The sequence below is a fragment of the Talpa europaea genome (genome assembly GCF_964194135.1).
Source record: "Talpa europaea genome assembly, chromosome: 3".
Lineage (NCBI taxonomy): Eukaryota > Metazoa > Chordata > Mammalia > Eulipotyphla > Talpidae > Talpa > Talpa europaea.
In genome coordinates this window covers 136,976,130-137,001,759 of record NC_140069.1, presented here as the reverse complement: position 1 = coordinate 137,001,759, position 25,630 = coordinate 136,976,130, and the positions used below count along the sequence as shown (strand labels likewise).

At 38.6% G+C, this 25,630-nt stretch overlaps 1 protein-coding gene across 1 annotated transcript in view; it reads left to right on the top strand.

The window, feature by feature from the left end:
- CHCHD3 (coiled-coil-helix-coiled-coil-helix domain containing 3) overlaps positions 1–25,630 on the top strand; it is a gene marked incomplete at both ends in the record, with an annotated part of 242,836 nt that overhangs the window by 30,281 nt on the left and 186,925 nt on the right. Inside the window, one exon of the mRNA XM_084230646.1 lies at positions 21,374–21,455. Within this exon, the coding sequence (XP_084086772.1) occupies positions 21,374–21,455 (82 nt within the window). The remainder of the gene's footprint in view (positions 1–21,373; positions 21,456–25,630) is intronic.

Here is a 25,630-nt window from a genome sequence, read left to right as displayed (position 1 = left end):
ACTGGAGACATAGTGGGCAGCAGAACAGGTGGATTGACTCAAATACACTGCTGAGAGGAGCAGCAGGCAAGACAGGAGAGGTCTGCTGTGCCATGTGGGAAGCTCCCTGGCTGGGGATTGAACTCATGCTGCAGTGGCTGGCTATAGCTTGATAGTGCTGACATTTAACCCCTTGCACCATCAGGGAGGCCCAACAGCTGTTAATTCAAAATAGCGATGAACTTGCATCATTTTCACATGTTTAACACTATTGTAATATGTTATAAGAATATCTGATTTTTTTTGGCCACAGAATTACAGGTTCTTGGGGGAAGCCTACTTGATTTTAGACTATTATCATTACTGAAGGGAATTCTTACTTTCCGTTAGAAGTTAGTGAAACTTCAGATACATTTTCTTTTTGGTCCAAGTCTACGAACTTCATAACTCCCAGATTAAGAACTGCAAAAACCTTGTCTCTCATACTAGTAAACATCGATGTCACCTGTTGATCTTGGCATATATTAGGCACTTCACAAAGGTTGAATAAAAAATTGCCAATAGATAAGTCTTCACAAAAAAGAATAATTCAGGCATCCACATATTTTGAGATCCTCAAGGATAAGAATTAAAGTTCACTTTATTTTAAAATGATTAGAACTAATATTGTAAATGATTTGTGTTTCTTAGGGCCCTAGCCAGTCCTCTGCCCTACCTACCTCTTTCCTCAAGGGACAAAGAGTGTATCTGGGTTGAGTATTTCTTCATTAAAAAGTGTTAGCCTTCTTTAGTTCAGCTCCTTTTTTTTTTTTTTTAAAGATTTATTTATGCATACAAGATCTGGGGTGTAAGCCAGAGGTGCAGGGGTGAGCGGATTCACCAGAGAGAGTGGGGAGCAGAACAGGCAGACTGACTGAAATACACTGCTGAGGGGAGCAGCGGGCGAGACAGGAGAGGTCTGCTGCGCCATGTGGATTGCTCTCTGGCCCACTGGGGAATCAGACTTATGCTGCAGTGGCTGGCAATAGCTTGATAGCGCTGTCTTTAATGTGCCATCAGGGAAGCCCCTCCTTTTGCACAATTTGTTTTAATGAGGGTGACTGGCTGTCAGCGAGTGTGAGTTCCCCTGGGTGTGATTGGTACATGGGACACAGACAGGACCTGAGTGGAATGGAAAAGAGTCCTGGGATGACATGGCTCTCCTTTGCATTGTGTAGCCCTGAAAAGGTTTGTTTTGTTGCATTTTACCTGGTGAGTCTAAGCCTCTTCATCACTTGTCAGACCTGACAGCTTAAGTGTATTGTGGTTCCTTCTGTCCTTCCCTAAAATCTAATTCTGCTAGTTCTTTTGTTAGTTTAATAGGAGGTAACCACTTAAGAACATTTTACATCTCCTCTTAACTGGGGAAGAGGTAGGCTGTTTCTTCTTAACAGCTAAGGCCACGCTGTGTGATTCAGCTGTAGCTCCAGATTTAGTAAGTAACTTGGATGGTGTTGACTGGAAAAGCTTTAGGTGGAAGGGGGAAATTCTGCTCCCCCTACACTCCAGCTTACAAGGAGAAAGTGGCCAGCGTTCAGGCCAGCTTCTGGCTGTGAAACTGGAGGGGCACTTTGACAGCTGCCTTCAACTCCATCCTCTTCTCCAGAGGAGTCTTCAGGCCTCTGTCTCCATTCAGCTTCTAGAAGCTTCTAGATTCTTCCCCTCTGTGCTTTCCCCTCTGTGCTTTCCAACCTTTTCTTTGTTAAGTGTCTGCTCACTGTCAGCACAGCCTAACTTTCTGGATGTCACGCAAGTAGTTTGTAAAAACGTTTGGCCTGAATATTTCTAACAAATTTTTGCTTAAGGTTAGTCCAGGAGAAGACTATTAACTCCTGATTATCTGTGTAAACACCATTTTAAATTCGACTTATAAGTTGGATGGTACATTTTTTTCCTTTCAGTACCTCTTCTTTTAAAATGGCTATTTTTTGGTATAACTGTACTTCCCTCCCCATTTAACTTTTATTTTACTGTGTCTCATTAGGAAACTTCTGAAACTTAAAAATATAAGCATTTGTCTAATGGTAGGGAAAACTTGAAAAGGACCTATGTCGTCTTAGGTTATTTTGTACCACTCTAAAATAGTATTTTGCAACTGCAGACTTGAATGACGGTGCTGTTGTTAAAAGTGCTAGTGGTGGATATTTTCATTTCTGTTAGCCAACCAATAAAATGATTATTTAAATATTTTCTTTTCATGCATGCCTAAAGAGTTTTGTGGTTATTAGTGGAGATGGGCTTCAGTCCTTCAGCTCCGTTTCCACACAGTTGATTTATCACACAGACTTCTACCTGCCATGGTGATTAGACATTTATGTAGTTTAACATTTTCATTCATAGTCATGTAGTATTTAATTTATGCCCATAATGGATTATTGGTTAGAGTCTGGAAACATACGGGACACTGATGATGAAAAGCAGGTTAATGAGCATCGTAAAAATGCTGATAGTTCTGAAAATGAGCTTTTGGATGCTGTTCATTAGATCAGCAAGCTGTATTCATTTGATAAAATTCTCATACAGCACACTGAGGTGTGTCTAATATTTTAATACTTAATGTTAAGAAGTAAAGTCGGGTGATTTTTTTTAAAACCAGGTTTGCTTTTAATTTATTGGAAATAAAAACTGTCTTCCCTTAAATGTATTTACATTTCCAGATAGCACCCTGAGATCTTTCCTCTTAACTTGTCACTTTGAAATAGCACGTAAAAAATCTAAAATTAAACTACTTAATTTACTTGTGTGCCAAAGGAAAGAATTCTGAACATTAAGTTGTGAAAGTAATTTTTGTCTGTTTTTGAGTCTATATTTTAAAATACCATTGGTCCCCCTCACCAATCATAATGCCACTTTGGACCTTTTTTTGCATACTAAACACTGGAATAAGGTGGATATTATTTTGATGTCTTATAAATGCTATAAAAAGGCTTTACTAAACTTTGTCATCATCTTAATATTAGTAATTTAAAATAATTTTAAACTTAAAATCACTTTATCATGTAACAGACAAATTAAAGATTCTTTACCAAGTTACCCAAGGGTATCTTAAGATTACATTATTGTGAGAGGATTTGCTCTTAGAGGCTTTGAGAAGCATGGGCATCCATTGAATGTGTAGCAGAGAGAAGAGCTTTTTTTTTTTTAAAGATTTATTTTTATTTATTTATTTATTTTCTTTATTTATACAAGCACTGGGTACAGTCAGAAGCGCGGGAGGGTGAGAGAATTCACCAGAGCCAGAGAGGGGAGCAGAGCAGGCAGAAGGACCGAAGTACACTGCTGAGGGGAGCAGAGGGCGGTAGGAGAGGTCTGCGCGCCTTGTGGGACCCTCCTCCTGTGGCTGGGGAGCAGCCGGGGATGGAACCTGTGCTGCAGAGGCTGCGGGCAGCTTCGCAACCCAGCGCTCAACTGCTGTACCACCGGGGAGGCCCTCAGAGAGAAGAGCTTTGGGAAGAGAAATGAAATGTCTCAATTTCTGCAAGAGGGAGCGATTGAGTGGAAATGAGTACACACTGGCAAAGGTCACAGCAGCTCTGATGTCAGCAGTGTCTTGTCCCTGCTCTGTCCCCTGTGCTACTGCATAGTTTATTGTAATGATGACAGTCACCTAACAGGGGCGCCAAGATCCCTACTTCTTCTTGGGATGAGGATGGTTCGAGGGATACAGGATGGTCTGGGAATAGCAAGCCACAGAAGACTCCTTCAGAAAGTCTTTTCTTTGTGTTAAACCTTTGGGCGGGAGGGATCTGTCCTGAGCGACCAGGAGATTTAAAGCAACGGTAATTGCGGACCCTCAAAGGGAAGTATAAGAGACTTTGAGAGCATCTTAGGAAAAGGCAGAAATATTACTGCCGTGTGGGTAAGAAAAACATAAAACTACATAAGTGCTCATTTAAAAAAAGTGTTCCAATCAAGCTTGCTGTTAAGTGAATATGTTTAAGTGGATTATAGTTCTCCATTTACATCTTTTATAAAATTGGACATGCTATATTGGAAAAAATGGGCTCCTGGATATAATTTGCATTTCTTAAGAATGCAGCAAATCTGTCACTGCATGCTTAAAATAATTATTTTTTACAGAATTTTAACACTAATGCTAAAAACATTACCAGTAGCTCTACTGTATTAATATTACCTAACTTATGCCCAGGCGGACACTTTTATACCTAAACTAATGTTTATTTTTTAGCTTGTAGTTTAAAGTCCTCATAGGGACTGTCAGCATATCGGGGAGGTGTGGGTACTAGAATCTTATGTTTGTTTTTTTGGGGCCTCAGGAATTCCTGAAGTTGAGCAGTAGAACAGAATAGTGGAAGTGGAGTTCCTTGATGTACCCCCAGGATAGAACTGATCACATTTGAGTTTTGTGCATCTGATTGGAGGAGGTGGAGATAGAATGATGGAATTTGTGAGTTAATCAATCCCTTTATTTAAAATTCTTAGTAGATTTGCAATAGTGGAAAATCTATAGATAAGAAGGACTTAGGAGGATTTTTCGTGACCCCTGTTGTTGTGATATAGACTATCACATGAGAAGAGAGGCAGAAAAATTTAAGAGCATTTCTTCAGCTAGTCAGGGTCTCAGCCAACTTTGGGAAAGCTGAAATATTTTCTCGTAAAGGTGTAGCTTGCCAGAAAGGTGGTAAAAAGTTAGTGAATTATTGGTCTGTAGGTGCTATGATTACTTTAGACTGCTGTTAAACAGGAGGTAGATGGTAGGGTCGAGCCTTGAGGAATCGTCAGGGTAGAAAATACAATTTAGTCATTTTGATGAGTAACCTATAAATTGGTGGTTATTTGAAATTGGAGGGCTACCACCTTAGGTAGTGTTTTGGATAAAGCAGCTTTATGGGAACTAACATGATGTCTGATGAGGTATTGGTACATATCAGAAGGCGATGTAACTTCACAATAATCTTATTACATTTTCACTTTTATTTTACAGCTGAACAAACTGAGACACAGGAAACCTAATGATGCACCATTAGCTTTGGCTATGATGCACATATAACCGATGACAGAGCAGTGTTTTAGATCACAGCCGTCTGACTCCAGAGCCAAGAGGCTTTGCTACCCTGCTGTAATGGCATGGGCAGAAAACGGGTTGCAAGTAAAGATGATTTATCAATAATTCACACCCCTCATTTTAGAAGTTGTGAAACCAAGGCTCTTCCAACTAAATTGAATACCCTGCTTACTGGCTTACTTATCCTGGGATGGACAAAGTGCCTCAGTGATTTTTCCAGTTTCCTTTTATTGGGCATATATAGAGAGGGCAGGTATAGGCTTCTGCCCTAAGTCGACATTTCTTTCTCTCTCTGTATTCAACCTCAGCGATTTGCTTTAGGTCTTAAATGTGCCTGTTTTGAGACTCCTTTTCTTCTGGTTCTCAGAACAGATAGATTAGAATTTTGAATCACTGTTGTATTGTATCAGACTTTACAGGGTAGAAGATTTGGCCCCTGACTTAGGGAAAAATTCTCCTAAGTCCTCCTTACCTACACATTTTCTACTATTGCAAATCTACTAAGAATTTTAAATAAAGGGATTGATTAACTCACAAATTCCATCGTTTTATCTCTACCTCCTCCAGTTAAATGCACAAAACTCAAATGTAATCAGTTCTATCCTGGGGGTACATCAAGGAACTCCACTTCCACTATTCTGTTCTACTGCTCAACTTCAGGAATTCCTGAGGCCCCCCCAAAATATAAACATAAGATTCCAGTACCCCCTCTGATGTGCTGACAGTCCCTATGAGGACTTTAACTACCAGCTAAAAATCGAGACCCTAACTAACAGTAACTTAAAAAGTTAGAATTTTACTCTTGTCTCTTACAACATTTTGGGTAATTTGATGATACCTTCACAGTGGGACCCAAGATCCTTCTGTCTTCCTCCTCTGCCTCCCTGGGGATTTTCCTTTATCCATGCAGTCCAGAATGGCTCCTAGCTGTCTGCCCAGGCCATGGGGAATGACGTGGAAGCTCTACTTCTCCTGTCCACTCACATATTATTAGTCTGAGTAGCCATGAATCTACACAACTGCAAGCGAGGCTGGAACATGGAGTCTTCGTTCTGATCAGCTGTGTGCCCATCCCCAAACTGCCCCCATCATGCACCCCTCCACCCACCGCCTGTGCTGTGTTAGTTGATAGTTGATGGTAGAGATTTTTCTGGCATCCTAGGTGAGGGTGGAAACGTGCTGAAAGTGCTGGCATCCCTGATACACAAGTTCTTTTCAAAATAGAGCTGAGTTAGGTTGGAATAGTTTGGTTACACTTTCACTTCACTTTCTCACATATCTGAATTCCCATTTGGATTTTAGTTACTCCTGATTTATCAGCATAGATGAAAAATTGAAAAGATTTGATGTTTTCAGTTTATATCCACACTGCATGAACAGTATTGAGGATACCGCTGCTACTGTAAGAAATGAATAATTTAGTTTGATTTTCCTTTAGACCTAAATAAATAGGATGAAGATTAAACTGATGATGAAACTATAGTATATGTTGGCATGTCCTGCTATTTGTCTTTTTTACCCTGTCTTGAATGCCTTGTGAAGAGGGATAGTTTTGCTATTTGTTATTGAGAGACAATTCCCACAATTATGTATTTGTGTCTTAGCCAGTGTTTGCTGTGTGTGCATGTACCAAGCGCCTTAAAATCTTTTCACATTGAATAACAGCTTTTACTAGAGATGCTTTAGGCCATGAAACCCCTGTGAGAAGTTGTCAGATTCCACTTTAAGGAAGCAAGACTAAATTTTGTATTTCTTACTAAGTATAAATCTAATCAGCAAGCAAAAGAACATTAAATGTTTTATTTTGCTAGTGGCAGCAGAGAATGCTATGAGAGAAACCATCCAAATGCATAGTTGAAGTTAGGTTTTCCTTGAGCTTATGCCTGTGTGGAATAAAATAAATAGGTTGCTATGTCTATTTCACAGCCAAAATGGACGATTTATAGAGTGATTTTCTAGAACATCCCCAAATGGAGTGACTCATTGTAACAGTGGCTGCTACATGTAGGAAATGTATCTCCACGGAGCTTTATTATCATTATGTTGTGGGATATTTGTTGCATGATGTAGAAAATCCTATCGGTGGTGATCTTTCATTCCTTTTATCTGACTTAGCTTAACCTCAGCTGACTGCTTAAGTCAGTGACTAAGAATTTTTCATCAGCTGTCCTTGGTAACATGTATCATTCATCATACTAGGACCAGTGGTGTTATCCATTGAAAAATAAAAATGGAAGGCAAAAAATTAAATGCTACTTGAAAAATGGAGTTGAGGAAAGACTATTTGGACTCCCTAAGACTTGCACCCTCCCTCACCCATGTATATTTAATATGGCCGTTGAATAGATCCTTTTTTGGACACTTTGAATCTCAATATTTTAATACAGAAGAACTCTCCAGAGAACAGGCCTTGATATGTGGTGTTCTGCTAGACAGCATAGTAAGAAACCGTGTGTTATAAAGTCTATTTCCCCAGACCTTGTGATAATGATATGTGCTTATACTTTCTTTGAGTAATTTGCCCTTTAATAATACATTGGCTGTTATAATGGGGTGTAAAAAGGAAACAAAAAAAAAGTGTGGTAAAAGAAAACAAATTTGTTTTCTTGAATCTTGTGGTACTCTCTTTAGGCAATTTAAAGTTTGCTACTTGTCTCTGGTATAAGTGTGGTTTGAACTTCTGTTAGCGAAACTAATAGCTTTTGTACATGTGATGTTCATGATTGAATTGATAAAAGCATTTTTAATTAAAAAACTAGAAGTTATTATATGAATTGTTTAAAAATTATTTTAAAGGATTATGTAAATAAGCATGGTTTTCGTGAAAAATACAATTAAATATGAAGAGAGAGAGAGAAGAATGATCCATTCCTCCCAGATTCAAAGATAATCATTATTTGCGTTCTAGGCCATCTCTATGGATGTTTATTTCTTTGAGATGGTTTCCTCATGCTTGTGCTGGAAATATTATATGCACAACAAAATGAAGACCAAAGAGTATATTTAGTTTAACATCTTGTCATTTTCATTTAATTGGGAGAATCTTTTCATGTATTAATACTCATTGAATCATGTTCTTAATATTAGCCTAGTATTTCATAGCATAGCTACTATACTCTGTTACTTTGTACATTTCCTTGTGCTTGGACATTTAGTTTGCTTTCAATTTTTCATTGCTTCATATGTAGACTATATGTTGCTCTACCTCATTGTCTAAATCTTTCTTTTTGCCACCATCCTTCATGTTCCTAGGAGGAAGATTTAATAGTTATTTAAAGTGGCCATGAAAATTAATTTTTAGACAATACTTGATCAGCATCAATTTTACTTTACCCCTCTAGTCTCCATCATTCATCATAATCCCTGACTTTAGCAGTGCTCAAAGACAATGAAAGAGATTCAAATTAATTCTCATTACTGTCAGATGAAATTCATTTACAATAAATATGTGGACCTTGGAGGCCAGGAGCTAAAAATACTTGTATAATTGGACACAGACATCAAGGCTCATCCTACCGCCTCATGAAAGATTCACCACAATTATTTTGGTTTTACTATCTTTTCTGGAGGTTGGCAAAATTGTCACTCCTGGCATGCTGAAATTCTGAAGAATACATGACCTAAAATATATGGCAAAATATAGTATTGACTCAAAGAAATGTTGTCCACTCTCAGTCAGGAGTTTTAAAACAAAATGCTGGTGGTTCTTCAGTTGAGGAGAGTTTCATTCTGTTTCTGTAATGATGGCTTTAAACTTCCTCCTCAGTTCATTTCATCGTCAACAGAAACATTATTGGTAATTTATAGATAGGAATTTAAGTCTCAGAGGGTAGAGACAGGAAGAGAACACAGATCTTTTTAAACCTGGTTTTTAAATTAAAATTCCTTTCTATGCCTCTCCACGACCTCCGTTTTTCTCTCTGTTTAAGAGAAACCAAGTATGATGTGCTTCTTTATTTTCCACGCTATGATGGGTACACATACACACACACACACACACACACAATGGTTGTAACTGTTAGCGGAAAGTTTTTTCATTACTTTGGAGCCGTGTTTCAGATACATATAAATTTAAACTTGAATACTGTTCTTTTAAAGATAATCTTATATATGTTATGCCATACTTGATTATTTTTTATTGTTGATTTCTCCATATATTATATAACTGATACAAAATGTGTTCATGTCATTTAAACGTGTCAAAATATGCATTAAAATCTTATCATCATTTTGAAGTCATTTAATTGACAATTTGTCATGAAATGTGAGATTATGGTTCTTTACACTGATGGGGTAGGGGCTGGGAGATAGGGTGGAAGTAAGGGAAGGTTTAGTAGAAAATTCCTGGAGAGGAAATCTTAAATTACTTTGCACAGTACTTTATGAAATCGTCTTGTATGTTGGAAGTCACTATTTACAGAGAATAAGTTTGTATTCTAATTATTAGTTTCATTAAGGCAGTTCCTAGGGATCTCTACCTGATCACATCCTTTTATTAAAGACTGGATTCAATTGCTAAAGGTACTTAAAAGTAACAAATGTATTTTTTTTTAAGATTTATTTTCTTTATACAAGAACTGGGGTACAGGCCAGATGTATGGGAGGGTGAGAGGATTCACCAGAGACAGAGTGGGGAACAGAACAGGCTGAATGACTGAAATACACTGCTGAGGGGAGCAGCAGGCAAGACAGGAAAGGTCAGCCATGCCATGTGGGTTGCTCTGAGGCCGGCGGGGATCGAACCGGCACTGCAGAGGCTGCGGACAGCTTCACAGCGCTGCACTCAACCACCTGCGCCATCAGGGAGGCCCAACAAATGCATTTCTTTTAAGGCATTTTATGTTTAGATTGTACTCATTCTTGCTGCTTTCCTATTATTTATTCTAAATAGTTTCACATCATATGCTATAAGGAAAGCTAATTTATTTTTGATGTTTATAAAGAAATTGTTCCCTATTAAACCCTTTACTTCCTTAATTTCAAAATGGCATCTCTGTGAATTATTACAGGTTAATTTAAGGGTAAGTAACTCTAAATTGTTTTCTCATTTTACTTGAATATGAAATAATATACCCTTATTGAACTGTTTATTCGGTGTTAATTCTGATATTGTCATCTATGAAACATACACTTTTGGTGAGCTGAGAGCTCTCTGATGTAGATAGATTTGATGGGAAGTGTGTCAGCTTAAAATAATCTATGTTGGGGAAATTGTTCTCTTAAAGGCATTAATCTGAATGTATTCGTGAATGCTGTATAATGGAAACATTTGAATGGTTTGTAGGTGGACAGGTATCATTTGTCTTTTCCTCGAATCTTTTTTTTTTTTGAAAGATTTATTTATTTATTTATTTATTTATTTATTTATTTATTTATTTATTTATTTATTTATACAAGAACTGGGGTACAGACCAGAGGTGGAGAGGGTGAGAGGATTCACCAGAGACAGAGTGGGGACCGGAACAGACAGACTGACGAAATACACTGCAGAGGGGAGCAGTGGGCACGACAGGAGAGGTCTGCTGCACCATGTGGGACCCTCGCCAGCCGGCCGGGATCGAACCGGCGCTGTGGAGACTGCAGACAGCTTCACAGCACGGCACTCAACCGCCTGTGCCACCAGGGGAGGCCCTCTTTTCCTTGAATCTTTGTGCATTCCTATGACATCATCATGGTGCATTGGAGTCATTGAGCTGCAATTTGGTCCCACCTTTCCATCTCCATTGGATTAGTAATGGTGCACTCATCCTTTCTGGAGGCACCAGGAAAGAAAAAATAGATAAGCTGATGATTAGTACAAAGCAGTTTGGATTCCCTCAGCAGTGTCAGGATGATCTGTTTGAGTGGGAATGGGCAAATGTGATTTTGGTGAGTATGAAGAGAGAGGAAACTGGTATGCTTGGACATCTTGAGGCAGAGGTCACATTGGGGGAAGATATATTGCTGTAAACTCCAAATTTTTATCTGTGTTTAAAAAATCCATGTTACTATACATGGATTTATTCTGACTATCAATGGTCATACCAGCCATAAGGCAGCCAGGCTTCTCATGTTTTATCTTTCATCGGGATGAATATTTTACCTCCATTAAGACAGTGGTGCTTAGTGGTGGGGCAGGACTGCTTCCAGGGAGGTATTTTAGAAATCTCAGGGGGAACTACTGGTGTTGAGTGGAGTGGGCAAGGCATCTAGATGTCTTGCAGTGCCTGAGAGTGTTCTTCCCCTGGAAGAAGTGTCCTTTGCCCCCCCATTTATGAATGTCCTGTTAGACATGCATGCATTTGAAAACTAGCTTAAGTAGCTCAGACTTGCTTTCTATATGAGCAGAAAGTATGTGTTGCTTGGTTTTAAGTACACTGTGTTTCCCAGGAATGCAGTTGCTATGTCACAGTAGCTGTAGTTATTGCATTTGTGGTGATTTAACATGTAAGCTCAAGATTCAGATTATTTTATCACAACTTCCAGTGTACAGAGGATTGAGCATTCTACATAGGAAAATCTATTATTTTAATATAGTATTTTTTAAAAACATTACATTTGGGGTATTATATTGATTAAAAATTTTGTGTTGGATTATCATTTATTTTACTTTCAGGATAGTAAAGTGAGTATTACACCACATGTGCTATAAAAAGGCAACATTGGGTTTGGTAAGGGCGAAATCATTGGCCTGAACAGAGGCTCCTTTTTTACTGTTGTCTTACGTAGTGCCAGGCTCTCAAGGATTTATATCCAAAAACATTACATAGTACAAGGTATAAATTAGAGATGAAAAGCTAGTGAAAGACAAGCAAGCGTTCCATCATCTTTCATTCACACTGTCACTAAGGAAATTGTGGATCACTCAGAAAATAATCATAATCAAGGTCCTTATTATTTTCTCTAAAACCTACTTTTCCTGTGGCTACTTTATTTTACTTTTAGATAAGAGGTTAAGTACATTCTTGCATTTTGATTAAAGACAGGACAAGGCCTTTGTTCTGAAACCCTTGTGCACAGTCTTGTGTTTTATAGATGGTGAAATCCGTGTGATCAGCTAATTCACAGAGCCTCCACAATGCTTCACAGAAAATTATTTTTGTTTTATTAGAGATTATGACTACTTATGACTACATTGAAAGGGTGTTTTCTGAACGATAAGTGGAGATTTGTTACTTTAGAGGATGGAATAAATAACAGGGCTAGAGATATAATCTGACTTCAAAAAAGAGCCTGATCTAATTATTGCAATGTGAATTAAGAAAAAAACAAAGCTCAGGATATTACACTATAGCTTGATGAAAAATATAACAATATGTATTATGCTGTCTCACCATTTTAATATATTTGAACTACCATAAATAAAATATGAATTACGCATGGGTATAAGCTCTGAATTGCTGTTTATAAAACTTCCCTGGAGAGGCCATTGTTCAGCTCTTGTTAGCTAGTGTGTAAAAGAGGTTCTTTTTAGTGCCTCACCTTTCATGGGCTATAAAGGAATTCAGTGAAGCCCAGAGGTCCTTGTATATGTGATCTTTCTGCTATTTCCACTGTCTAGTTGTGGGTCAGTATCTGGAAATAGGACTCTAGTCATCTGCTTTATAAAAAGGGTTGTGATTGGGTCAACATCTTTATTTTCATTCGAATGAAGAGAAGCTTCACGATTGGGGTTACTTGAGATTTCTCAGGACTGTAGAAAGCTAGGTAGATAAAAGTTAGATTTTTATTTTCAGACTTCTGAGTCTTATACTTTCCTTGGGCTTTGATTACATGCAGAGATAAAATTAAAATCTCCCTTAGAAAATGGTCAGAGTTTAGAGAAGTAGTTGGATTTAAGAATTTTATTAGTGATTAATGCATTTTTGGACAAAATACATTTTATATTGCTAAAAAAGCACACCCTAGTTCATAACATCAGGCAGAGGGGTAGTTAGTTTAGGAATCTAAGTACTGGAGTGGTATTTGACTTTATTTACCAAAGCAAATTATTTGGGTAAGGACATTAGTCTTGGTTACAGGTTTTTAGCACATGAAAGTAGGCTTGTCTACTCTGTTTCACTGTACAAAACATGCTTTAATAAAACCTGCAGGGCCTCCCCTGGTGGCACAGGTGGTTGAGCGCAGCACTGTGAAGCTGTCCGCAGCCTCTGCAGCGCTGGTTCGATCCTGGCGGGCCAGCGAGGGTCCCACATGGCATGGCAGACCGCTCCTGTCTCGCCCGCTGCTCCCCTCGCAGTGTATTTCATCAGTCTGCCTGTTCTGTTCCCCACTTTGTCTCTGGTGAATCCTCTCACCCTCTCGTGAATCTGGCGTGTACCCCGGTTCTTGTGTAAATAAATAAAATAAAATTCTTGTAAAAAAAAAAAAGAATAAAACCTACAGTGAACGTGGCATCAGGGTGATAAATCACAGAAGTGAACTGGAATATAGTGTATACATGTTAATTGGTCTGTGTGCATTAAACAAGCAGATCTTGGTGAGCAACGTGTGTATATTATGTTCTCTAAGTTACTTATGAGTAACAACAACTAGCATCCGTCGTCTCTTTTAATTTAGTTAGTGATCATTGATTATGGCTGCCCTTCAAATAAGTATAAGCTGCACTGTTTGCAACATCATCCATTATTGGTATTTTTTTCCACCTCTTGTTTTATTTCTAAATGAGAGAGGGCTGTCCCTGCTGCATTTTGTGGCTCTTCCCCCACTGTTTCGTGAAGCCCACACAGTCTGATTTCCATGCTTACCATGGGGGTGAAAGCGATTGTAAGCCTTGTTGCCAGATCTTCCTCCATGTCCAGGGTAATAGTAATTCACTGATCCTGGACTTGGCCGTTGAGTCCTCCTTCACACAGCACGCAGGCAGCGGCTGCCCATTGATCGGAATTGGCACATGAGGTGAAATCTCCTTATCATTTCTGCACATGGTATCATGATTCATTTCTTCCTTCCCATTGCTTCTTTGTTCCTAATTATGTTCTGCTTTGACTCCTGTCCCTCATCTGGGCCTATTACTTAGTCTTCTACTTTTTTCTCTTTATACATTTTTTTTTTTCCAGAAGAATTCACTGAGCTCAGATCTATAATAGTCATTCCCAAATCAGCATTTCCAGCCAAGTCTCGAATCAAATCTGAATTTCAGGTTCAAATATCTAATTGCCTACAATTCCATGTGGTGATTCTACCATTACTTTCAATTGAATATGTCTGAAATGGAACTCATTATCTTTCTTCTCCAAACAGCCTCTCCGTCTTTACTTAATTGACCATCATGGGTATTAATTTTCTGGCATCTGGCTGTACCTTTGACTTCTTTCTCTTTCATCTCTCAGGCAGTCACAAGTGATCAGTTTTTCCCATAAAAGCTCTTGTATCTTCAACTCCATCTGTAGACCAGTATCCTCCTTCAGGCCCTCATCGCCTTTTGCCAGTGTCTCACATCACCTGGAGGGCTTGTGAACACACTGATTACAGGACCCCTCCCTCCCTCTGCTTTAGGGTTTAGGGTTTTGGGAGGGGAAAGAGAAGGCAATGAAGCCATAGTTTGTGAATGACTCACAAACTTGTGCTTTCCCCATCCTGTTTATCTGTAAACCTTTGCCAGTTTAAATTTCCTATCGCAACCTATTTCCTTGCATTATTCAGATACTTGATACTATCCAGGATGCCATTTTCATTGTTATCCACACTCCTGTGTAATTTCCAAGGCTCCCCTTGCTTGAGCATAATTTACTCTTCTATTTTCTTCTTATAAACAGCATTTGTTGGTGTCCTTCCCATCTCTCTAATGTAGTCCCTTGCTTATGTCCCACCTCCTTCATGAAGCACTCCATGACTACAGCTTGCCAGTAAGTTTCCTTAATGCTAACCCCCAATAACATCATTCTGTTCAGACTATATCTTTTTAGTATTAGGGATCATATGTCTTCATCTCTTCTAAGAACTGAGTCAAGGTGAATTTACTATCAAGTGAATTGATTGATTTCCCTAGTTCATGTTATTCTTAGCGGTTACTTGATTGGGAGAAAATAATTTAAAAAAACAAGCCCAGATGGCTTCATATGGTTAAACAGAGGACATAAAAAACTGAGCTTACACATTGAATCTGAAATCTTGTAGCCAGTACGTTAAGTTCTTAATGAATAGCCATTCTTCTATCCTTGTAAACAATATAGTATCGGTGGCTTTGGATTTTCTATAAACAAGGACTCAGGAGCAGAAACCTGGTAGTGGTGGTGTTGATGGTGGTGGTGGTGATGGAGGAGGTGATTATGGTAGTGATGCTGCTGCTGGAGGTGGTGTTGATAATGGTGGTGGTGGTGGTGATGGTGTAGAGTGTTGGGAAGACTTATTTTTAAGTTCTCATTTGAGTAACAGTCACACTTTGTATTTAGATTGCGTGTGATTTTATAGTGTGTGTGTTTTTCTAAATCTTCCCAAGCTACCTCAAAAGTTGGCGACTTATTTTACCTCATGAGTGATGTTTGACTGCACAAATCACTAAACATATTTTTATGAAACATCTGTGTGCCAGCCAAAGCTGCATAGTATTGGTCTCCCCACTTCACCCCTTCTCTGGTTTTCTTTATCTGTAAAGCTTAGCTGCTGTGTTTTGTAATTTGCTGAATACCTGATAGACAGTTTCTCCAAATGAGCAAAGTGTCTCTTCAAGGAAAACAACTGACAATGTTTGTTTAGGGGGCTTTTAGAGAAGTGGAGGGAGGCTCAAGCTTGAATTCAGGGCGGTCAGTCTGCCACTGCACAGTCGTGTAAGTTGAGGCCTCCTTTTACAGAGGAGACGGCCCTGGTCTCATGCATGCACTGACATCTTACTGAGAAAAACCACCAACACGAATTGTGGCAAAGACAGGGTGGGATGGGAAGCGAGTCTCTTTCTTAAGAAATCTTTGAGTGCACATTCAGGATTCTTGGAATGAAATGGAAACAAGATTTGGGTGGTTCTGGTTCTTCATTTGGAGGTAGAGATTTAATGCTCTTTAATTTATAGTTTTAGCCCCAGTGAACAAAATACATCCATTTGTGAAACAAAAAAATTAAACTATGCATCAAAAGGCAATATCCAGAGGTAATTATTATTTTTTAATTTAAATTATAGATCTTATTTTCCTAGGGGCTTTGTGAGGTCTTGCAGCTATTTTTCAGGATATTAAGACATGAAATACTAGATGTCTCTGATTCTCAATACTGGTTTTATGAATTGTGTGCTTACATATGTGCAAACGAGAATATGAATGATGAGCTTGTCTGTTGCTACACAGTGTCTGCAGCTGGGTATTGATGTTTGTTTTCACATAGAATGGGACATGGCGCTGCTTTCCATGAGTGCTGATTGTGAAAGAAACAATAAAATGGACATTATTTGCATATTGTGCCATTCAAATAGAAATTTACCAAGGTATATAAATCCTGACAGAGCAATAATACTGCAAAATAAACCATTAACTTGATGCTGTTAGTGTTTAGGTTGCCAAACTCTTTGTGAGGCTGCGTTCTGATTCAGTATTTATGAATGTGCAATTAAAGATTTTCTTTCTAACATCATCATAATATAAGTAACCTCAGTTACCCTGCTGGGCATCAAGACAGAGGGCATTTTTTGAAGGCAGTCAACATACATTATCCTTAGGTGATAGTGAATGTAACTATCAGCTGAACATCATGCTTAGACTTGTGTGTGTGTGTGTGTGTGTGTGTGTAAATCAGATTTATTTGTCTGCCAAGTAGGTAGTACATAAATGAGTAAATGGCAAACTGTTACATGTTTCTTTCTAACCCTTGAGCTTTATCCTGGTGGTCTTTTGACTCTTCTCGCAATCATATTTTGTATCTTTTATAAAATGATAAGGAAAAGCACCAGATTTATTCTGTGGCCCATGCTGTGAGTCATTTAGTTCTAATATACTGTGTATGGTATTTCATTGATTGCATGGATGCTTCTATTATTATTTTTTAAACAATCAGTGCTCTTTTTGTATTAATGAATTTATTGAAATTGTAGGATTAATGGATGTTTCCATGGAGCTGAAAATTTAACTTGACTGTATCTTAGGCCATAAGCTTTATGGTTCACTTATCTCAGTCCTGGCAGAGTCTGGATTTTTTCCTCCAATCTGTGCTTGTTTTGTGCACCGTGCATTTATTTTCTTCTTGCATAGAACTTTCTTCATCGTTTCTCTTCAGTGTTTTTATGCTAGCATATGAAAATAATAGGCTTTATAAAATTGGACATGACATGTATCAGCAAATGGTAAAACCAGAAAGAGAAATGGAGTAAAGGAACAGTCCCGAAGGACCTGACATTTTTCTAAGAGGCATGTCATCATTTTTATTAAGTAATTTATAGAGATTGTTTGAGAAATACTGTAATTGGAGAGGGAATTATAGTGTAAAGATTATGCAAAGAAAATGAATGAAAGGGAAAGATACAAGGGGAAAAAGTTACAGAGGAAATTGGTGTCTCCCTTGAGGTCCAGAGAATCTATGTAAGTTCCAAATCATGGTTGCGTTTTCAACCTTTTGTTTTTTCACAGATGATGAGGCGTTCATTTAATCATTCCAGCTTTTGGAGTCATTCTGTTCAACATTCAAGGAACTGTCTTAAATATATTACCACCCTCCCCACCCCCCACACTTCTTCTGCCAAGTTTAACTAGTGTTTGAAGACAGAATTTGGACCTAAGTCATATAACATAAAAGGCTGGTGGAATGAATTTATGTTACACTTTGTCTGAGGATTAAGACCATGGTGTTTGTTCACAGTATTCTTGAGAATACTCAGAAACTAAAACAATGTTAGGAATCTTGGAGTTTCTTATTTAATCCTGAAACCAAATTAGAAATTTAGATTCTTAAAATTTCTTAAGAATTTGAATTCATAGACGTTTAGAATGTGGCTAAGATGAGCAAAGATTGCTAGGCAGACAGTAAAGAATATTCCTTGGACAGACTTTCATTTAGAATGCTGTTTACTAAAAACAAACTCACAAACAAAAATTTGTTAGACACTGTGAGCTGCTTTCAACTATACAAATATTTGTTATTTTCAATAATAGTTTCAAATAAAATATTGAGGGCCAGAATTACAAGCAATTACAATGTTTGACTTTTCTCCCTTGTTTCATGGTCAGTGTTGTATGGTCTGTAACTGACAAAATCTCACTGTTTGTGTTCATTAAGATACATTTACCGTTGAAGAAGAAATTACAGTGATTTTTGAGAATATTTTAAAAAGTATAAGGTAGAGCCTCCCTGGTGTGCTAGGAGTTAAGTCACAACACTGTGAGGCTATCCGCAGCCACTGCAGCACGAGCACAAATTCAATCCCTGGCCAGGGAGGTAATCCACATGGCGCAGCAGACCTCTCTTATCTTGCCCGCTGCTCTCCTCGGCAGTGTATTTCAGTCCATCTGCCTGTTCTGTTCCCCGCTCCATGTCTGGTGAATCCTCTCACCCCCCTCACATCTCTGGCCTGTACCCCAGTTCTTGTATGCATAAATAAATAAATCTTAACAAAAAGTACGGGTTGTGCAAGTATGTGAAGAAAACATCCTTTGCCTTAACACATTTTACAAGGAAAGTGTGTGTATATGTAGAAACTATGGAAACATACTTAACTGAGCTTGAAATGGCTTTTCAGATTTCCATGGCAAATCTGATTTTTATGGTTTGAACATTTCTCTTTTTACTTTTTCTCATTTCACAAACTTTGCCAGTCCCCAAAGATTGGCTTGGAAACTCCCTGTACTAATAGGCAAAGCTGGCCTTTCCTGTGCTTCTCTTTAAGTAGCCCATTCTGAAACACTGACCTTTTAGTTTAATAACAGTTTTATTTGGAGAAAATGTTCAGATCCTGAGAGCTGAAAAGAGTGTTTTTAGAAAGGCCATTTTAAATAGTGGTTCCAAATGGTATTTCTTTTTCTCTTGTGTGTGTTGGACCAGGACTATCAGAAGAAATATGTTGTTGCTTTCTGTATTCTATTGATTTAAAAACAAATAGCCTGAAACTTAGATTTGCTCAAAACCCATTACTATACTGGTTTGTTTTCCTGCCTGGGCTTTGATTTGATATTTTAGATTTTAAACTCTTTATGCTAGGTCATGCTTTATCTTTTGTTAGTTTAAACTCTTCGTGGTGGTGAAAGTAATTATCTTTTCATCTGTGACCTTGGACATGAGATGCAAAAGTCATAACTATTTTATCTTTTCTTTTCCAAAGATAGCATGGCTGGCTTGGTCCCTTTACTGACCAAAAATGATGCCAACCAGCCAGTTCCCTTAGACATGATTTCCTCAGTGGCCTTGGCAATTTTCAACCCTCCTCCCAACTTTTCTTCCTTCCCTTTTGGCCCCCCTAGATGGAATCCCTGAGTTACCCACAGCTGTTTTCCATCTCACCCCCAGGCAGGTGGCCTCCAGACTGGCAGGGCTGGGCTGTAGGGAAGGTATAGAGAAAGAGACTCACAAACCTTGAGGCTTTGTTCTCTCCTCCCTCCTGCAGGGCTGCCATCACCACCACCGAGCTGATCACCATTTGGTAAAGGTGGCCTAAATCTGCCATCCCAAGTTCTTATCTGGGCCTTGTTTTAATGCACCCAACGAAATTTAGCTGAGACAGGATGGAGTATTTGAATTGTGCCTGAGGAAAATTTCCTGTGATCAATTAGCAATCTGCGGAGGGCCCTATTCTTAGGTACTTATAAAAACAGTTTGGGACCTCCCCTGGTGGCGCAGCGGTTGAGCACTGGGCTGCGAAGCTGCCTGCAGCCTCTGCAGCACCGGTTCCATCTCCAGCCACCGGTTCCATCTCCAGCCACCGGTTCCATCTCCAGCTGCCTGCAAGGGTCCCACATGGCGTGACAGATCTCTCCTGCCATGCCCTCTGCTCCCCTCAGCAGTGTACTTCGGTCCTTCTGCCTGTTCTGTTTCCTGCTCTGGCTCTGGTGAATTCTCTCACCCTCCTGTGCTTCTGACTGTACCCAGTGCTTGTATAAATAAATAAATATTTTTTTTAAAGCTATATCTATTTATGCATACAGGAACTGGGGCACAGGCCAGAAGTGTGGGGGGTGGTGAGAGGGTCTACCAGAGACAGTGGGGAACAGAACAGGCAGATTGACCGAAATATGCTGCTGAGGAGAGCAGCAGGTGAGTCGGGAGAGGTCTGCTGCGCCATGTGGGTAGTTCCCTGGCTGGGGATAGCTGCCACAGGCTGTGTCTTAACCCCTTGTGCCACCAGGGAGGTGACTCTTTTCACCTTCTTGATGATGTCCTTTGATGCTGTTGTTTTCTGATAGTTCACAGCTAACAAGAAGACATCCTTATGAGCTTTCATAGAGCTTTTTTGTTATTGCTCACTGTCAGGTAGATTTTAAAAAGGTGTTTGCATGTCCTGTCCTAATACATTTTCTACACATCCCCCGAGGTGTGGTGCTTATAATTTTGGGATCATCAAAAGTGTCCTGGCGGAGCACAGGCATTGCTGCCTTGGTTTTCATCTAATAGGCTCCATCGTTTGCAACAATAGCCAGGTCCTGTGGGTTTCTGGACCCTCCCATGTGCTTGATCTTGATTTTGGGTAGTGAGTTTCTAGTGGCGAGGAAATAGTCTCTGGTTACTTCTCAAGCAGGTCTTTTAAAGAATTATGCCAAATTTATTTACTTGCTGCTACAGCTGTAAGACTCTTTACGAAACAGGTAACATTTAAGCACTTCTCATTAGAAAGAGCAGATGTTTAAAATCAAGTCACCAGGTATTTGGAAAACCCCGGCCATATTCTCAGCACTGTTCTGTGGTTCTCTCCAATTGTTAGTCCTTGAATTTGAATGACATGTTTTCTAAGAAATACGGTTTCAAGATTTTCGTAAGTCATGAAAAAATGAATGTAAATACAAAATGATTTTCTGTAATATGTGATTTTTCAAAATGTTGACTTACCTAGGGGTAAGTGTTTTGGAATCATTTTCTTCTCTGAATTTCTTTCCTTACAGCAACCCCTGTCCTTATATGCATGTCAGGCTTTAATGGTAGAAGATCATTTTAAAAAATTTGTACTTAATGATTCACTCCCTATCGGGCAGTAAGCAATTCCCTTAGTTTATTATAAATTTTGGCAGGTGGAAATTTCAAGGTCACCAGGGAACTCTTGATTAAATTACTCCTGAAGCGCACTAATTGGTTTTTTCCACAGTGCTCAGGTAGCTCTGAGGAGACTGACCAGCTGGCAGGATTGGCCCCATCAGATCTAGTCTCAGTTTTGTTTTCTAAGTAGTTTCTTGCTTTTGTTTTCCAGAAGTCACTTATTTTGTCTCCTTTGTTCTTTACTGATTCTAGTTTCTAATGAAGAATTGAAAAGAAGAGTAGCTGAGGAGCTGGCCTTGGAGCAAGCCAAGAAAGACTCTGAAAACCAGAAAAGGTGAGTGTCCAGTAGTGGAGTGGGATTTGGGCAGACCTGTGATAATCACAGAGATTTTAGAGCAGAGTGATCATCATCACACTGGTCCTTTGTGTTTGGACTTGTGAGTGTGCTGAACATAGAAACTCAGCCATTTTCAACTCTGGATTGTGCTTGTTAAAGTCCTGCATTACCGTCTTCTCACATTTGATTGTGAATGACCCCGAGAGTTCTTCTGCAGTTCTCAGTTGCATGAGATCGGAGTTCTGTTTTCTCATTATGTGAGAACTAAGTTACAAAGGCGTCTCCAGGTATTTCTCAGGTAGTTTCTTTCCATGACTGAATTTATGATTGAAAGTTATGTTGTCTACTGTTGGTATTAAAAGTAACTATATTTTAGTTAACAATGAATTTCCTGCATTATTAACTGCCCATATTAACAATTGTGCTAATTGGTAATATAGTTAATTAGAAAAAATTAAGACATTCCAGAGATATTAAAACCCTCCATGATGCTGTTCTACAGTGATAACCCATTTTGAAAATTTGATTCCTTTAGATTTTTTATATGTACTTCTATACTTTTATTGTCATTTTAAAACACTGTGCCTACTAAGAATTGATAAAAGATTGATAATTGATAAAAGAATGTTTATTGAAGCATTTTTGTAAGAGTAGAAAACTGGAAGAAATCCAAACACCCAGCATGGAGAGCAAAGTAAGTGAATTAGGGTCGTGGGAGAATGGAATACTACACAGTCAAGTAGGTCCTTAATAGTCAAAAAGATGTGGGAGAGCTGTGAACTGGAAAAAAAAAAAAAAAGCAGTGTTCAAGACTGCATAGATAGTATTTTTTTTGGTGAGAAGCACTACTTTTTAAAGACTTATATCACATATTTATTCATAAGAATATGTGAAGCCATTTTAATCCAAGATAGTCACGTGCTTCCCATCTGTGCGAATTTTGATTTTCTCAGTCAGGGGCCTGTTCTTCTGTGATCCTGGGGATCCTTCTGGCTGTGAACAAGGAGCTCGTGCCCGCCAGTAGCAGGCGCTGAGTATATGTTCTTGTTTTGGGCCTGCGTTACTATTTTGCTTGAAAGAGCTAAATGTAAATAATCTTTGAATTGGATTTGTGTCCTCACTAGCCATAGGACCGTCAACATATAATTTAACCTCTTTGAGCCTAATATTTCATCTCTAAAGTGAGGGGCTTGAAAAATGTTCTCTAATATTTCTTTTCTTTTGATGAATCGCAAAAAGCTAGCTCTGCTTTGCCGGAAACAGGACATGGGCTTTAGATTAAGAACATCATTTTCTCAGGAAATAGAGAAGGCTTGTGGCTTAGGGTTTTAAAAACCAAGATGTCATTGGTACTGCTAAAAGGGTCTGGATATCTCAACACTATCCCAGACAGCACTTTATAATTATTTATTTGGGTTAGGTCTTTGGCATTTATAATTGGATAGTGAAGTATATTCAAAAAATTTTCAGATTATTTTCATGAAGAAGCCAAGAAAATGAACATGTTATGGTAGAATTTCTTTTAAAGATTTTCTGGGGTTTGGTGCTTATATTTGCTTTCTTTATTATATTTCACATAGGATTTTTGTGTGTGTGTGCTGTTCTCATAAGGTCGTTACAATAACTTTCACTGTGGTGGGTGTTTTACCCCCTTCATTATTCAACTTCCATTTGTTCTGCCTTGGTCTGTGAAAGGTAAAGGGCAGGTGAAATGAATAAAATGAGCCAATTTCGTAGCTCATCTGCACTGGGGTTGGCAGCCTTGCTGTATCCTGGACAAATGGCTATTGATAAAGAATTTATTTTCTGTCACCTTTAAGGAGAGTGGAGGGTGGTACAGCTTTTTGTTTTTATTATATTTTCTTTTAAAAAAATGTTTTGTTTGAAGCCTTCTTCATGAAAACTTGCAGCTGTCAAATCTTGGCAAAAAGTGTGTGTTCATCTGTATGATAGTTCCTGGAAGAATCAATAGCTATTTTCTCCTCTTTTTATCCTTTTCTCAGAGAAGAAATTTTAAAAAACATTAAGAAAGTTTTATGTGCACTCTTGTGCAAGAAACTTTCGGGAGTGACAAAGGAATTATAGGTTATTGTGTCTGTTACCTTAATTGAATAGTAAAGCCTTGTAAACAGTTTATTCAAAAATTTTTTTTGAGGTAACATTAGTTTTCAATCCTGTATGTGATGTGATTTAGAGATACAGGGTCACACCTTTCAGTTGCCCAGACTCCACTGCAATTTGTAAATAGTTCTAGAAAGTGGTCCTTGTGCCTTTGAACTGTCGCTTGTACTGTCGCTTATAACATGCCTTGCTTACCAAGTCTTCTCTCTCACCCCAAATGCACACATAACTGTAGGCCACTTCGGAAGCACTGACGATCAGGACTCAGAGGCACACATTAATGCAGGGAATCCAGATGGCGCTAGGAGGACTCGGGAAATGATTTTGCTGGCGATGTTTTCTTTACAGAATATTTATTATCATTGATTAGTTTTTATATGATGGACATTTTAAAATACATTCAAAAATAGAGACTAATGAATCTCCATGACCCAACACAGGTTTCTACAGTTCTTGTTTCAGCTCTACCTCTTCATTATTCCTACGTAGTAAGTGGGAAAGACACAACCTTTTTCATTGGCTGGTGAAGTTTGTGGCAGGAAAATATTCTGAAATGTCTTCTCTCAGGCCAGCATAAATAAGGACCTTATTTCATTTAAGTTTTTTTTTTCTTGGTGAATAAACCAAAATGTCACTCTGACTAAATTTACCAAGCAAGGAAATATTTAGAAGTGTTTTGGATAACCCAAAGAACTCTAAAGGTGTTTAGAGAACCATCAGCTCGGGAAGAACTGGATACTACTGAAACTGTACACAGTGGGAAGAAGTAACTCCTTGAAAGAAACCAGGATGAGTTTCCATAGCAAAGGGGAAAAGATTGTGGATGACTGAATTTCATGGAATCGAAGCTGCCACTTATTTTAAGAAGGCTTGTATTCATTGTACCACTAAAAAAAAAAATTGCTGCAAATCATTACACAGTAGTTTACATCTTAGGATTTTCTTATTGAAAGAGTTCATTTAAACTTACTTTGAGTTTGTAAAGACGTATCACTCATGTATTCATAAAAAAAGAAAATGGTAGCAACAGGAACACTTTAAGGCAGTGTTTTTCAAGTGGGAGAAATTCTGGTCCCCAGGGAACGGATATCTTAACAATGTCTGGGGACATTTTGGCTGTAACAACTTGGCAGGTGTTATTGGCATCTAGTGGGTGAGGTCAGGACACAGTGATGCACAGTATTGCCTCTCTGGCCCCATCACCCTCCTCTTGGCCTAATGTAGAATTATCTGGCCCAAAATGTCAGTAGGGCCAATGGTGGGAATTCCAGGGCTAAGGCATTCTTAAAACCTGTTCATATTTGGTCTAATTCTTCTGATTTGTTTTTTGACTCTGTATCTTGATGTCCTTGTTTTTCCACATAATATATTCTGTGCCATCAAAACAGCACTCCTTGAAAGATTGCTCCACTGTTGTTCCTGGGATTTTTCCAGGCTGCTGACACCAGTTTTGCAAATTTCAATGCTTATGTGCAAGCTATGGCAACTGTGCAGGACTCCTGCCTGCCAGACAGCAATTGTAAGATACTTTCAGACATACGAATGCATGGAAATATATGGCCCTGGACTTAAATTTCATCGATCCAGTCCCTGTGTACTGTAGGCCATAACATCTATTGTACTGGAAATGGCTTCTTAAGTGTCTGCCTACTCCCACCTAATCTAGGAGCCTTTTTGCATTATTTCTGACTGGTGGTCCCTTACACATTTAAATCCCATTCAAAAATCACTTAAACTGAAGCTATTTCATGGGGCCATTTAAAATTGACCTAGACTTTAAATCTCTACTCCCTTAATCTAACTGGCAGATGTGGCATAATTAAAAGTTGCTTTAGCAGATGAAGGTTTCACTTAGCCACAGCAATGGTGCATCTGATTGTAAGCATGATGCCAGTCTGTGTGGTTTTCTCATTTCTGAAAAACATCTACACATGGAATCTCAATTCAATTTTCTTAGATCTGATTTTATTTAGTGAGAATCTTGAGTGACTTACTGAGTTAGTAATATCATTCCCCTCAAATCACTGACAGAATAGTCTAAAATTGTTGGT